Source organism: Epinephelus moara, chromosome 14 (genome assembly GCF_006386435.1).
Source record: "Epinephelus moara isolate mb chromosome 14, YSFRI_EMoa_1.0, whole genome shotgun sequence".
Taxonomy (NCBI): domain Eukaryota; kingdom Metazoa; phylum Chordata; class Actinopteri; order Perciformes; family Serranidae; genus Epinephelus; species Epinephelus moara.
Window position 1 is genome coordinate 26,649,961 of NC_065519.1, and position 15,644 is coordinate 26,665,604.

General features: G+C 42.1%; 1 protein-coding gene across 1 annotated transcript in view; it reads right to left on the reverse strand.

The window, feature by feature from the left end:
* Positions 1–15,644, reverse strand: part of pdss2 (prenyl (decaprenyl) diphosphate synthase, subunit 2) — a 36,684-nt gene that overhangs the window by 13,959 nt on the left and 7,081 nt on the right. The window contains exons 2-3 of the mRNA XM_050061293.1: positions 10,908–11,042; positions 2,854–3,052 (exon numbers count right to left, since the gene is read on the reverse strand). Coding sequence (XP_049917250.1) covers positions 2,854–3,052; positions 10,908–11,042 — 334 coding nt within the window. The remainder of the gene's footprint in view (positions 1–2,853; positions 3,053–10,907; positions 11,043–15,644) is intronic.

Here is a 15,644-nt window from a genome sequence, read left to right on the forward strand (position 1 = left end):
TGTTTGCTGAATAAGAAGCGGCAGGGAAGGTGATAAGGGCTGGTCTGGCTGATGGCACGGGGGGGAGAGAGACGGTTATTTTGATCCGCTCAGGCAACCGCATTCTGACAGAGTAGCGTGGTGACAGCATCTGTCAGCGAGGGGTTACCAGGCTACTGTCAGATATGATCTGTGGTGCACTTACAAGACCACCACCACACACACGTCTAAAGCTGAAAACTCAATAAGAAGGATTCCCATAGTTTCCATATCTATGGTGTCTCTGGACCATATTCTGTACAATGGGTTGCTGTAAAGACCCATGACTGAGAAGGTTTTGGAGGAGTGATGTGTTTTATACTGCCAGTGTGAACCCATGCTAAAGATGACCTGGATAGTGAGTGTCAGAATGATACAGAAAGTACCATAACATGACATCCAAAAAGACCTTGCAGTGCAACCTCCATCATTAATAACCACATTTTCTGACCTCTTACCCTACCCAAGCAATGTCTACTGAAGTTATGGCACCTAAAACCATTGCTTAGGAATATTGGGGGTCGACTAAAAGTACCAAAAAAGTCATTTCATGAGTTGGTTTGCTAATGGAGTGTTACTTTAAAGATCAGGTGTGGTGGCAGTAGCTGCTCTTCACTGCTACAGTAGGAGTGACACTAATGTTAGCTCGCTGTTCCCGGCCTGCATTTAGTAATGTAGGATTTGACTTTCAAAGCTCTGTTGTGTTTCCTGACACTGTTTGTGTTCTCTTTGTGTTGTGCTTTTGGAGCCAGGCCAACATAACTGTAATGCAACATTACTTAGAAGCAGGCAGGCAAGAACGAGAACAGGTGAGCATCACGTAGTGTGTCCTTGGTCCAGTGCCCCCTGGGTAATGCCGTTTATTAAGGGCCAATATGAATCCCCAAGAGAACCTGACATGGCGAGGACAGGAAAAGTACCGTCAGCTTGTGAGTAAGATGTCCAAGAAAAAGCCACGGTATGCAAACTTGCGAATCCTAGGACAGCGAAGGAATGGCCCACCTTACTCTGCCTCTGACATTCTTACCCAAACCCTAACCAATACCAATCCTCTTGCATAAACCCTGAGCAACCCAACCAATGAAGGCAATGAATACTAGCCAATCAGAGGGAGCGTAGGGCGGGTCATTCCTTCACTATCCTAGGATTTGTACATTTGCTCACAATACACCAAAGAGTAAAACGTCAAGTGCCAGCACTGCGTACCGGTGAGTACCTGCCCCTTTCGAGCACTTCCCTAAACACAGCTTGCAAGCAGCGTAACCAAACACTTCATTCACTTAAAAAAAAAGCAAAGATTAGAGAAAAGTTGGAGTTGGTATTACATTATTTCTTGTTGGAAGGGAAGGTTATTTATTTTGTTTTGCCTTGATCAATCAGTAATGACCGATCTATCTATCCCGCTGATGTGTCAGTTGACTCAGATGCTGTGGTCGCAGTTGCTAGCAGCAGTGAGCCTAAAGGTGTCCAGTCTACATTAAGTCTTTGGCTCTTTGGCATCATCAGACACCAAACCTGGTGAAGCCATGGGTGAAACTTGCCGTTTGTAACATTTCAAATGAAGACTAAATTAAAAGAAGAAGCAATTCAGCCCTCTTGTGTGTATGGTGTATCTGCTTATTTACTACCAATCCACATTCACTTGCTTGCAGTCTAGAGTTTTCCTGCTTTTGTTGGTGCATTGCTACGTTTGATGGCTCATAACCACTGCCGATGTCAATGAGTGGAGGATAAAATGTGTATAATACTGCCTACTCGTGTACACAATACAAACCAAACTGACACCCACTTGTAAAAGCAATACTCAGTGGTGCTACTAGTGGTCAAAACCTCCACAGGGTACCTTTAACGTTTTTCACTCTGTTTAAAACAATATGGTGATTTAAGAATTGGTATTTCTTGAGGCTGACTTACAAAAAATAATGCAGCTGTGTCAATCTTACCTGCACTTGTTGCGATCTTTTTTTCTTTCTATTTTTCATGCCTTAAACTAGGCGGCTATGTAGGAAAAAGACGTCCCCATACTAAATCCCACCTATTAGGCTGTGATAGATTGGTCATTTCTCTAATTAGAAGAAACCACCATCAGTGGGGGTCAAACACATCCGCACTGCAGTTCTTCTGTTGCTATTTCTCATAAAAAAAGCAGCTACGGAGCTACATTGCTATGTAGGAAGATGACATCCCCATTATTACCCTGGCCAACTAAACTCTGACTGGTCAATTGTTTCTGTAAGTGGGAGCAATAGCAGTCAATGATGACAACAACATTATCTGAGCTGCTGAACAAATCTGATCTGTGGGTGGCAATTCAGAAGTCTTGAACCAGGCTAATCTTGTTGATCATCTCGCAGGCCCTCAGATTTATCTTGTCCCCTTTGGGACCCCCCCTGGGTTGGGGATCACTGGGCTACACTGTTTGAATGAAAAAGGATCTCTGGCAAGTGCGATGTGAAAACATCACACTGAGGCGCAGTCGACACCAGTGGTTAAGACAAAATAAAAACATGAAGATATTGCAGATCACCATTTAATGTTTCTACTAAATGGAAAAATTGGATGTTTGCACTGCAGGTACTCTGCTGTGAAATATACCTCATAGGAATCTTGTGAAATATTCCCATATATATATATATACACCCCATGATCAGTGGGAACTCTGCAATCGTTGCAGACGTGAGATTTTTGGATGTAGGGATGAAAACCGACACTGATATGTGGCGCTGTAAGGGCCGCTGGGAGCTCATATTAAGACTGCAGTGTTTCTCATTAATATCACTGATGTCAGGTCAGATATTTCACAGGGCTACAGTTTGTTACTGACACACTGGGTACCTTAGTGTTATTTAGTTGGGCGAGTCCGGAACAAGCGTTTGCGAGAAGAAAGTCGCCGCTCAGGACAGCCATCTTATTCCCAAACTCCATGTCCTTCAACGGGCCGTCTGAAACCGTCCACCCCTTTAGATCGACTATCCCACGATGCACCAGGAACGCCGTGTGGATCAACTCAGTGATTTCTGCCAAGTTCCGCTGGCTATGAAACAGAAAAACAAGATTTCATTTATAAATCACAGCTTTTTTGTGAACAGCTTTTAAGAGAGGCGTTCCAGGGGCTTGACAGTTAGAGAGCTTTTTGACAGAAACCTTTTCATTGTCTTTATGCTGGTGAAATGTGCAGGTTTGACAAGTTTAAAAACTCATTCACAGCAGCACGTACAGGTGTGCCGACCACAAAGCAATCAATCAAAACAAAGGATTTGTGGGTTTCATTTCATCCTTCTAGCAAAAGAGGAAAACATCTATTTAGTCAATAAAACGGCAAAATTCACATTGTAGAGTCATGTTTTTTTATTTGACTAAAATATACAGCACCGCTATAAACAAAGACTGTTATGATCATCACAGTTTATTCAACTGCTTTCAGAAACATTTACTGACTAGACAACTTAAAAGACGAAACTACTGTGTACCTTCAAAAAAATAAGTGATTTCTCTACAACCACAATTTAGTTTAAAAACCTTTCAAGTCAAAATCAGTGTACTCAAGGGCATAAACCAGCGCACATGTCAGACATCTTACGGCACAGCGTGTCGGGGGTTGTGTTAAAAAAAGATATTAAACTTATCATTAGCAAATAACAGCCATTCTTGATTATGAGAGAAAAGACATAAAAGTGGTCTTTGAATAGCGCCTTTCAGAGCAGCCTTAGGGAGGATATAATCAAATGTTGATTCAGCCATTGGTGGGGGATAATTAGGCCCCTCTCCATATGGAAGGAGCTCGCCACGCTGCGACAGGAGGGATCCATCCAGACAGGGTTGGGTGCGCTGATAGCCACTTACGACCTTCTTTCAGCCGCTGTGAGAACCTGATGAGCCAGTCGTCTGCCTTGCGCTCCAACCCCTTCCTGTACACACACACTCACACACGCACACACTCACACACACACACGAGCGTCTTGTAGCCAGGTAATTGCCGTGTTCGACGTCGGCGTGGAAAAGATGTGATTAAAATTCAATAATGTCATCTATTTCGCTTCTCAATCACATCCATTGTCTGGTTGGTTTCTCAGCTCGGTGACGCAGAGAAACAACACAGTCGCCCCAAATGAGAGTTAATAAGTTCAGGGTTTAAATAAGAGGAAATTAACAGATTGACAGTCGCGTGTTCTCAAGGTGCCTTGGAGTGATGGCTACGCTCGACGGGTTTCAAGAGGAGAACTCATTGTTACAACAAGGGGAGGATGATAAAGAGCTGTGGCTGATTTCAGGTCATAAAAATAACATTTTACATTGTATTCCCAGCTGAGGCAAAGCTTACAGTGACCGTTTATTCCATTATTTAACTTGATCCAAGAAAATATAAATTAAAAAATAAAATGTGATAAACGTGTCATCGGCTCATGCTTTTGCTTATAGACCCAGTTATCGTCAACAAATTAAATATTACAAAATATCAATAAAAGAGTGCTCCTTCGATTCAGCATTGCACTCCTATAACATTTTAGGATCTTGGTGGACACATGGGTCAAAATCAATGCGGCAGAACCCGAGATACTGTCACCCCCATTACCCATAATGCAATTCATTAGCCAAAAGTTTGGTCCGAGATTCAGGTTTGCCACTAGTAGTGGGTAATGTAGCCTTGAGCTGCTAGCCAGAAGCAGAGATATGGAGTGGGCTACAGGTCTGGTAAGCTCAATTCTTTTAAACATCCGCATCCTCAGACTTTTTTCAGATTCACACTCGTAGTCTAAAGTCATAAAGGTGTCTTTGTAACAAAAAAACACACTTTACTTTTAAGTGCAGTGAATTTCCAACATTGAGCTTTTATTTTGAAGTGCTGTTTCCTGCTGTAGAGCGAATGACTAACAGACAGCTACTTCACAGAGACAGCAAACTGGCCCAACGACGTGGCAAAACGCAAGTATGATGCTGAATATATTAAACTGTGTGGACCTCGAACTAATGACTAAGGAGAAATCTGGACCCCAGGGCTGGACCAGTTGGGAACCACTGCCTTAGACACCCATGTTAAAATCCCCAACTTTACAGCAGAAATAAACATGTTTACAGCCTAGTACAAAAAATGGTTTTGGTTTTGTTGTCTCATCTGTTTACACTGCATCAAGCCTTTAAGTTATGCATAAGTGCGTGGCAACTAAGGATAGACCGATACATTGGCTGGCCGATATATCGGGCCGATATTTGAGTTTTTTACTTGTATCGGCATCGGCCGATACGCGCGTGGGTTCGCGGATTTATTTTTCCCTGGCTCTTTTTTTCATTTCAAAGTATGTGGTTAAGTTGAACAAAGCTGTTGAATCCTGCTGTGTACAGTAGTTGTTGTTTTATTTATGCTTCAGCTTAAATATTTGTTTATTTTATAAAGACATTACTGGAAGATTTAAGAGCACTGAACTCCTTTTTTTTATTTGAATGTATAATAATAATAATAATAATAATATTCTACCTGTTCTACCTCAACTTTCCATCTTGTTTTAGTATTTTTTACTGTTCAATAAATGTTTCTTATTTTAAACTTGAGACCTGTAATATTTGTTATCATTGTGTCATTTTTTTTATGTAAATTGAGGGAGCAAAAGCAGTATCGGCCCCAAATATCGGCTCAAGAAAATCGGCAGTCCATAATCGGTCATCGGCTAAGGGTGATGGAAAAAAATCGGTATCGGCATCGGCCCTAAAAAATCCATATCGGTCTATCCCTTGTGGCAACTTTGAATGACAGGCTGTCTGCAAGACATCACCACAGTCTGAGTCAGATCCACCTCCTCGCTCCTTCAACGCTCCACCCTCTAGTCCAAATATGGTCATATCTAACTCCAAAAAAACAAAATGCAACAGTCAAAATGCCAAATTCAGGGCTTCAAAGCAGGAGTCCATAAACCAATGGATGATGTCACGGTGACTACATCCATTATTTTTAAACTGTCTATGGCCCCAACCTATGCTGACTCAGGTGACATCACTTAAAGCAACTGATCAGACTTCATACAGCTCCCTCTGGAGCAACACAAGTTTTTATCTGACTTTATTCTTAAATGCATTAGTACCCCCCAACACATTTAAACAGCCAATATGTGAAATTGATGGACTTCCCATCTTTTTATGAATATAAAGTCTTCTCTTTTTTATGAATGGCTGTAACAATTTCAGTGTATTATTTTTATTTCGTAGAAGTGGTAGCTGATATGGATACAATCCTCTATCCTCCATTATATCAATATATTATACTGTGACATACTAAATTTTATGAATATAGCAACTAAGAATGTTTATGGATAAAAGAACCAGATGGGACTGCCTGCTGTTGGCTAATCAGCCAAATGAGAAATCAGGGTACTTTATTACACTAATGAAAAAATCCTAAAAATAATATTGCTAAAAAGCAGTCCTAATCATTGATTTTCAACATTCTTCAAAATGGTCTAATAGACCTAAAGATATTGAAAGGGATAGCTGTGGCAGCATAAACAGAATGGCAAAATCTGCTATGGAAGACAATTCTAAATCCTCTTGCAGTATATATACATCAACATCGCCAAACCCTAATTTGTAGGGTAAATGGGGTGATCATAATTCCAATGGTTTGGCTTCAATGGATAATTTTAGTGTCCCATGATGCTCAACCTGTATAAGGACCCCACCCTAACAGGAAAGTAATATAAGGAAACACACAACCCTTGAAATTACTTAGAATTCTTGATTTTAAAGTACTAAATAATGGCACAACAATGGCAGGTACCTTCCTCCAAAAAAACCCAAATCAGTTGAACCCCGGTGCATACACATCCCAAAGCTGTGCCTCCAATCTAGCAGTCCTGATCAGTAGCAGTGGAGCTTGGGGAGGAAAAAGGGGGACAAGGGGGCCGGTGTATAAATAGCTTTGGTGCCCAGTTGCATAGCAACCGATGCCATCTTGCTGAGGTGTAACGCCCCTCACCACGCCCCTTGTCCTGACTGTTCTGTTCCATTTTCCTCCCTCTGCAGTGTGCCTCGCCATCAAATACAGCCTTGCAGATGTGAGTGCATCCCTGTGTGTGATTTAAAGAGGTGGCCTGTCCATCACACGGGCTGCGTGATGTGTTCAGTGGCATGGCTTTCATTTGTCACAAAAAATTAAGAGGTGTGGTGGGTACAAGTTGGACTATCTGCGAGTGCCTGCCTATCTATCTATCTATCTATCTATCTATCTATCTATCTATCTATCTATCTATCTATCTATCCATCTATCATGGTGGTGCTTTGGTGAATCATCAGTGTCAGGCAGCAGAGTGGGAAATGTTTTACAAATGCTGCCTGTCAGGAGGGAGGAGACCGTCCCCCGGAGGTTTCAATCACCCCCCCCCAAACCCGCCCCACCCCGACTCCCTCCATCCTACCATCTCTTCCATCAGAGGTGCTAATGAGCCCAGGAGAGGTGGGGGGATTGCTGGGGGGAGAGAAAGAGAGAGCAAGATAGTGCAAATGAGGTGATCAAGTCATGCTGTGTGTGTGAGTGTGTGTGTATGTGTGTGTTTGGGTTTTGACTATCCATCACACATGAGTGAGGGAATGCTGCATGTTGGATTCGGTGATCCAGTGTCATAGTGATGCGAGTGCCAGGCTGTGTGACATGAGGTGCGTGTCTAATAATTCGTCCTGGAGTGAGACACAACCCTGTAGACATGGCTCGGCCTCGCAGCCTGACAAGGACCGGACTCAAGCGCTTCCATGGCGCCCAGGTTATTCCAATTAGTTCTAATATTAGGATGTTTCTGCACAGACACGGCTCCACTACACACATGTGCCTTGTGCCAGCTAGCAGTAAGAAAGAAGCCTTTCAGGCACCCAGCGCTCAGCCACGCCAAACACAGCAGTCACTTCTGGAAACCACTTGGCACACACCCACATCCCTGTTCTGAGCTGCATGCTGGAAGTCAATGTGTGTGTGAGAAAGCCAGGGAGGACCTTGGGGTGCTACCTAAAGCATTTTAACAGCAGTACATTAATACCACATTTAACACTCTACATTTAAATATGTATAAATACATTTATATATTATGGTTTGTTACATCTATTCCAAGCAATTTTCTTTGATTTATGTCATAACAAAACTAGAGAGCCATTTTGAGAGGCTGTAATGCTCACTGTTAAGACCTCTACACCGTTTCATAAAGTTGACAACCAAAGTTGTTTTTTGTGTAATAATTAGCCAGAGAGTAGTGTCAGAATACAATAAACAATCACACACTATTTATTGCTAATAAGAACAAATGTTACATGCAAACTAGCTGATGGGAGTAACATTTTTGCAACAGTTTAGTCAAAAACTTAAGTATGGGACAAACAATCAGGGGTCACAAAGAGTCTGAATATATACCAAATTACATGGTAAGACATTCAATGGTAGTCAAGACGGACAAAAGTCAAATGTTCACTTGAGTCATTAGGATTCATCCTATGTGGAACACGAATGTACAGAATTTTGTGGCAATGCATAATGTAGATGTATATCCTTGGATGAATAAAAATAGTGATCTGTAAAAGTCAGTAGGATTCATCCTCTGGGGACAATGAGTGTCTGTACAAAAGGACACCACTTTCAGGCTAATGCATTTTAGCTAGCAAGAATTAAGATCTGGGGCTCTATTTAAACCATCTATAGCGCATGGTCTGCAGTACATGGTGCAAGTGTATTTAAGGCCTGTCGAACAGACTTGGGTGGTATCACAGTTTAGGGACCCCAGAAAGAATAGTCGTCACCATGGTGACAACTAATGGGGATCCATTAAACAGTAAACAAACAATAAACAGTATTACGGTATGAAAGGGTATTTAGAAATCCCAGTCAAAAACACAGATGCTCCTCTTTCTATAAAACTCATACAGAGATGCTGTATTGTATTTAGTGCACATCACATGCCACCAGAGGTCAGGTTAGGTAGTGCCGCACACAAACACCATCATATACTGTGTACCCCCGTGGAACTTCAGGAAGGTAAGAAGGTATGAAATAGATAAATACTGCCCAAACATAGCGTCCAACCGCTTTAGCTGGTTAAACTGCATCTAATCTGAGCGCAAAGTAAGACCAAAGGGGCAAAGGGGCTATATTTAGTCCCTTAATAGGAGTGTTTTGGGCTTAACATGAATTCAACCAATCAGAGTGTCATTTTCCATTCCCTTTAAAAGCCAGGTGTGCCTGCACCTGGCGCACTGCTGTTTACATGGCTGATTCTGCAAATTGGAGAAGCGAGCGGTTTTCTGCTGAGAGTAATGCAGTAAGAGCAGTAATGTCACTGCAGCACATATTGGGGGACATTTAAGCAGCAAAACAAAAAACTGTAGTTAGAGTCTGACAGCAGCTCTCTGCTAAGATCACATCATAGAATGTAATTAACATTTTCCTCCTTAATATTTCCTCATTAATGATTACTAATAATAATTAAGTGTGTAACAAGCAGAACATACGCAAGTTGTGAACCCACCTTTGTAGGCGCATCTTACTGTCTGAATAATGTGCCCTTTAAATAGCAGTAAAATACTACACCATTTACTTAAGTCCTAGTTTTTGTTGGTCAATGGCAATGTGCCAACAGTGCGCCTGACTGCACCTCATTTTAAGACCTACACACCCATGGGCACATGGATGGGTGCAAGTACATTTGCTACTTACTCCATGTGGGTGCTGGCCATGAAAATGACAACTGTGTTGGTCTGAAACTAGCAATGACAGTTGCGCTACGCTGTCTGCTTCTTTAATAAGCTGCTTTGTGTTGTGTGTAAGATAGAGCCCATGTTCTTTAACATGCAAATGTCTCTGCTTTCTGTAGGGCCATTTCGCCATTTAACACACTGTTCAGTAAGTTTGCTTTTACAAAGACTTTTTGGTCATGTTTCAGTCTAATATATCTCTTTACTATGTAACTGTTTGGCAATTTTAATACAAAGCAGCAACTGCAGGGTGGTTTTGTTGAATATTTTTTTCCAATTAGCCACAAACTAAATATAACAGAATACATAAAAAACCCATCCCATCTTGTAACTGTGGCTGTATTGCCCCCACATTCCATCATATTTGCAAGATGATGTAGTGCTTCATTTACAGGAATTGATATGGACGATAACCACAGAGGACACGATAGAATTACCTGACACTGGGATTTTATTTCACTATTTATCCTTCAGCAGCCATGTAACAGGGAAAAAAGAGGCATTGCGTTTCTTGGTCTGCTTGCCATGCACATTTATGGGCCTACAATGCAATGTTACACATGTTTTCTGCCCACTGTTTTCTCCCAAGCAGCTCATACGTGAGAATGGAAATATTTGGAAGCCAGAAAGATGTCGGTTGGTTTTAATGTATTGAACCAAATAAGTTGCTTGGTGGAAATTAGCACTGGTATGATATGGCCATACTTCCTAAAATGCTCTATGACTGTGATTAAGGTTGCTAGACACAATTTAACTGTTGAGAAAAATCCTAAAGGGCAATTTTTGCAATGTGTTTTATGCAAAAGCAACCAATTACATTTTTCACAGTAAGCCAGGCTTTAGGGAATTTCCTGCATAGGAGGAAGATTCATCAGTGCATCCTGTTGATGTTGATACTTGCACCATTTAGAGCTGTAAAGTCGAACATGCTGAAGGGTATAGAGAGTAAAGCAGACGTCAGGGAGTTTGAAAAACAGCAAACAATCAAAAACAAAGCCATAGGAACAGCTTACTGGATAGCTGATGCTTTGATGGACTTTGATGGATCTAATCAGTGATGGGTAAAGCTGTCTGTACTCAGTATCTTGTTACTCCAACCAATCCGATGCAAAACAATGCAAACTGTTTTTCCTTAAAGTCCAACCTGGTGTTAGTAACATTAAGTTATTTACCTCGGGTAGATGCCGCTGACCATGTCCTGAGCCAGGAGATCAGAGACTGCGTGGCCCGGCCCTGCGGCTTTCGACAACAGCAGTACGACCAGTCCCCTCATCTGAAGGTTGTTCCTGCTGTCGTAGACAAAGCCCCTGCAAAGAAATACCATCAGTAAATTAAAATACAAACAAACAAACTTTAAATTTTTCTGTCAATTTTTAACTATGTACTTAAGCTGCGTTTCCACCGAACAATTTCGGTATAGTACCCTTCGATCCGTACAGTCATGAACCTAAGCTGTCGATTTGTTTTAGGTTTTCACTGCAGACAGTAATCTTAAACGTAGGTGGGGTTGTACCAGATTGTAATAGCCGTGTCACTGCTCCATCCAGCTGTTGCTGTATTTCCTTTTCACTTACAATGTCAGCACTTCGTTGATCATCCACGAAACAGGGTTGTGCGCCATTTTCAGCACATAAAAGAACAGGCTGGAGTGTTTAGAGCAGAGTAGGGGTGTAATGCTGCAGGAGTGCACCGGATTGACACTCAGAAACATTTTTTGTCCAAGTAAAAAAAATGAATATTTGCAGTTTGTATAAAAGATCCAATCATCATTAAAACATATGTCATGCTTTTATTAGATAGGATAGACTAAGCATGAAGGGCAGAGCGAGAGGGGCTAGAACTGAATCCGCAGTGGCAAGGACAGTGCCTTTGTACATGGGGCACCTGCTCTACCCATGGACCTACTGTGTACCCCAGAGTTGGTATATTCACATTTAATGTGTGTTGATTCACACTTCAGCTCAACATGCAAGAAAATATTCCACTTTAAGAGTTGTGGGTAGCTGTTGGCAGTAGCCTTTGGGCGGCACAGTGAATAAAATTATTTTTTCTCAATCTATAGCTGCAAACTGTTGACTACTAATGAAAAGACAACTTGCTACTGTAGAAAAAGTGTTTACAGCCCACTTTAGTCTGAGCAAGAGTGTTGATTCTCTATTGACCAATCAATGGAGGTAGGTGTGCTAGGTACCTCAACAGAGGGGTGACGAAAAAACAGGATAGTACAGTATGGAACCGATCTATTGGTACCATCCACAACTTCTGACAAAGGAAATGCAAAGATAACAGTTCTAATGTGTGACAAACTGAACTGAACTGAACTGGACTGCTTGATGGAAAGGAGGGTTTAGAATATTAAGAAGTCCATTAGCTGAGTAGGAAAGACTCTCTCCTTGTAGACCTGCTATACTGGCAGTTCATCACATTGTCACCATATAAAAGTACAACAACACAGTAAAGAGTTCAACTTGCGTTGCAGCAAGAGTTTTTAAAGGTAAGCAACATGTAGCATCTCTGTTTCTAACATCTTTCCCAACACCCTGCTGCCATCTGTTGTGAAGAGCCTGATTCCAGTTACACCTGCTCCCACTGCTTCACCTTGTTTTAATGAGCAATGTTTAGGAACTAGTTACAGCTTGAAAACATCCGGCATGCATAGTTCAAACTATGTGGTTAAATAATGGACAGGACATAATGTTGGCTAACGTACTGTTCGCTTCCAAAATAAGGTTCTTTCTTCTTTGTGCTGAAAACACCTCTGGCTGATGTACTCAGTGTAAAATGCAAGGTAAAGGCTGCTAATCATCACAGTTGTTTAAAACAGTGTTTGACAAATAATATGCAAATTTATCATCATTGAGAGCAGTGAGACTGAACCAGAACAGGAAAGCCAATCCCAAGATTCACTCTCGTTTGATGTTTTCGCCTTACCCTATTTGCAAATTTTTTTTTTCAGTGCTGCGTCTCTTGGATGCCTGCTGCTTATGATCTGGCACCTGGTCGCTACCTTTTTATAAAGCCTTGACCTCACCTGAGAGCTGTGGGGGTACACGCCCATAAACGTCCCTACATGTAAAATAAGAAGAAAATAATAAAATACAGGCTGAGGGCTCTGGTAGGCTCTGGTAGGCTACAAGTTATGATTGAGAGGGATTACTTTTGTGTGTTTCTATACATTGTTTATTAATTGTTTTAAAGGCCCTGACACACCAAGTTGACGATCAGCCGTCAGTCACTGTTGGGCTGTCGGTGAGCGTATGTCACCCTAGTCAGTGCGGTGTATCCCACACCATTGCCTCTCTTTTACAGACTGTTGATGAATAAAATTACTCTGACCAGCTTAACACACAAGCAAAGAAACAGAAGTGAGGTAAGTAAACAAAGAGCTAAAGTCAAAAGGGAGTGAGTCCAAAACAAACTTATTACATAAGGTAAGATTATTTCCCTTTACGCATTGAGCTCTTTAACAGACACATTTCCTTATGGTTTGTGTTACTGTTCATTGGCAAATGGTAAATATGCTCTGTTCTATCAACGTTTGAGTTGTGTTGTTAATGTGCTAACTGGCTAACTAGCGTTAAGACGGTCTTCCGGTTTCCCCTTTTGATGCATACAGACTACTGCCGTCTGCTGGTGTGGAAGGGTATTTCATCATACGCAGGAGGAGAACGTATATGCTGGTTGGCCATCGGCAGCAGTCTTTGCCATGTGTTCATGTGTATATTTTCGGCCGAGACACAGGTGACATGAGGCGACCCAACAGTTGGCTTTTGTTGCCGCTGGTTTTCTGAAGTCGGTTTGGCGTGTCTGGGCCTTAAAAGGTCCAGTGTGAAAGATTTAGAGGCATCTATGGGCAGAAATTGTATATAATATTCCTAACTATGTTTTCATTAATTTATAATTACCTAAAAATATGAATTGTGTTTTCATTACCTTAGAATTAGCAGTTTATATCCAGATACAAAGTGGGTTCTCTAATGGAGTCCACCATGTTGTTTCTACAGTAGCCCAGAATAGACAAATCAAACACTGGCTCTAGAAAGGGCCATTTGCCTTTTTGCGTCGTGTTCTCCTACACACTTGGTACATGGAAGAAGTTTTAGTTCTGCAACCTCACCGCTAGATGCCACTAAATCCTACACACTGGACCTTTAATATAAGAACACTGATTATAAATGTGTTTGTCTTACTTCTGGTTCCAAAATCATGTTTGAAAGAATTATAAGACACAGTGAGGAAAAAAGAAAGTGCTGACTCAAACACAAAGTAGTTTAAAATATATACAGAATATCTATAAACTAGTCCTGCACATTAATTTGATGCTATGTGATCTTTTCTAAATGGGCTTCAGGTCCTGGTTATTCATTATAGACCAGTTTCTGTCTGTTGAACAAAGAATGAAACAAGGCAATGACACTGATGACACAATGCAAAGTGTTCGACAGAATGTTAACGGATTGTTGCATGGTAGAAAAATAACGGGAAAATAATTAATCAGTTTTGCTGCAGGACTGTATATTTCTTTTGGGTTTGGGGGGGGGGGCAACACACAGACACACACAAAATCACACACACAGTAAAACACACACACACACACACACAAACATGGAGCCCAGAGGTAGCTGCCTGCGTGGTGGGCAGATTAAATATCTTTTTACTCTCTCTGGGGAGCGGTTAGACAGAGCACCTCTAATCCTGTCCCTATGGGAGCCCCTTGTGCCATGAATCACGCTCTCGTTAGGGGCTCCGAGGCAGACAAGCAACCACGCCCCCCTCCGCTCGATGCCCAGACACCGGCCTCACCAACCCACCGCCAGCCCGAAGCCCCCACCTCCACCCCCACCCTCTCTGACCCACCCCTGCACCACAGGGGGAGGTGGAGGAACCCGAGACAGAGTGGATGTGGGAGATAAAGCATGAAGAGAGGGAGGGGACGGAGAGAGATGGAGGGAATAGAGGCCAGACAGAAATGAGAATGCCAGAAAAGATGACAGAAGAAATACACTGGTGATTCACAGCGCCCTGGTGCTGAAAGGGAAAAAAAACGCACATACCCAGGAGCTTTGTTCCTTCCCAAAAAAACATAAAACACCTTGCTGCCCCCCCCCCCCCCCCCCCAAAATTTACGATACAGCTGACATTATGGAGAGCTGTCTTTCATCGCAGCTCATGAGATTTATTTATGGTCACTCTAAATTTTTACTCAATTGGAAAATAGAGACCAGCCTGGTGCGCTGATGAATGCAAAAGCATCCGCCGCTGAACAGAAAACATCTTGAGAGCAAAAATTATGAAGCTGCTCTCCTCTTGGGGAGTCCAGTTAAACCAGTGGCCTGAGGGTGGCAGATGATTAATATTTATGTCACTACCCACACCAGCATACATCAATCAATCACAACCGCCCTCCCGCAAAGGGGTGGGGCGAGGATGATGTGGAAAGCGAGAGATAGTGGAGGCTACAGAGAGGCAGAGAGGGAGTGGAAAGAGAGAAATGGGCTGCTGTCATTTTAAAGGGTTGTGAACAGGTCACCACGCCTTCTGCTCCGCAATTGCAGCGCAGGAATTCGGGAACTTTAGCCGCCGTATGCAGGGGCTGGAAATAATGCATGCAAATGTATGACCTCACTTGTGTGGTGGCATATTGATCCTCTGTCTGCCTCTTTACTCTGAAGTATTGGAAGAATGAATGAATGTGCCCAAGTGCCTGCACTTTTCCTAAGGATAGAATTTATGCAATGCATCTGTCTCTTCTGTACTTAGCAGGTACTTCTATAGATTAGGATCATGATATGTTTAGAAAATATGGTTAGAAAAATTTCCATGCATTGATTCTCACAATGCCATAAAGCCTGATCTACAGCAGGTGGTTTTCTATGGTGTGGGAATGTGTCTCGTGTCTTGAGTACACT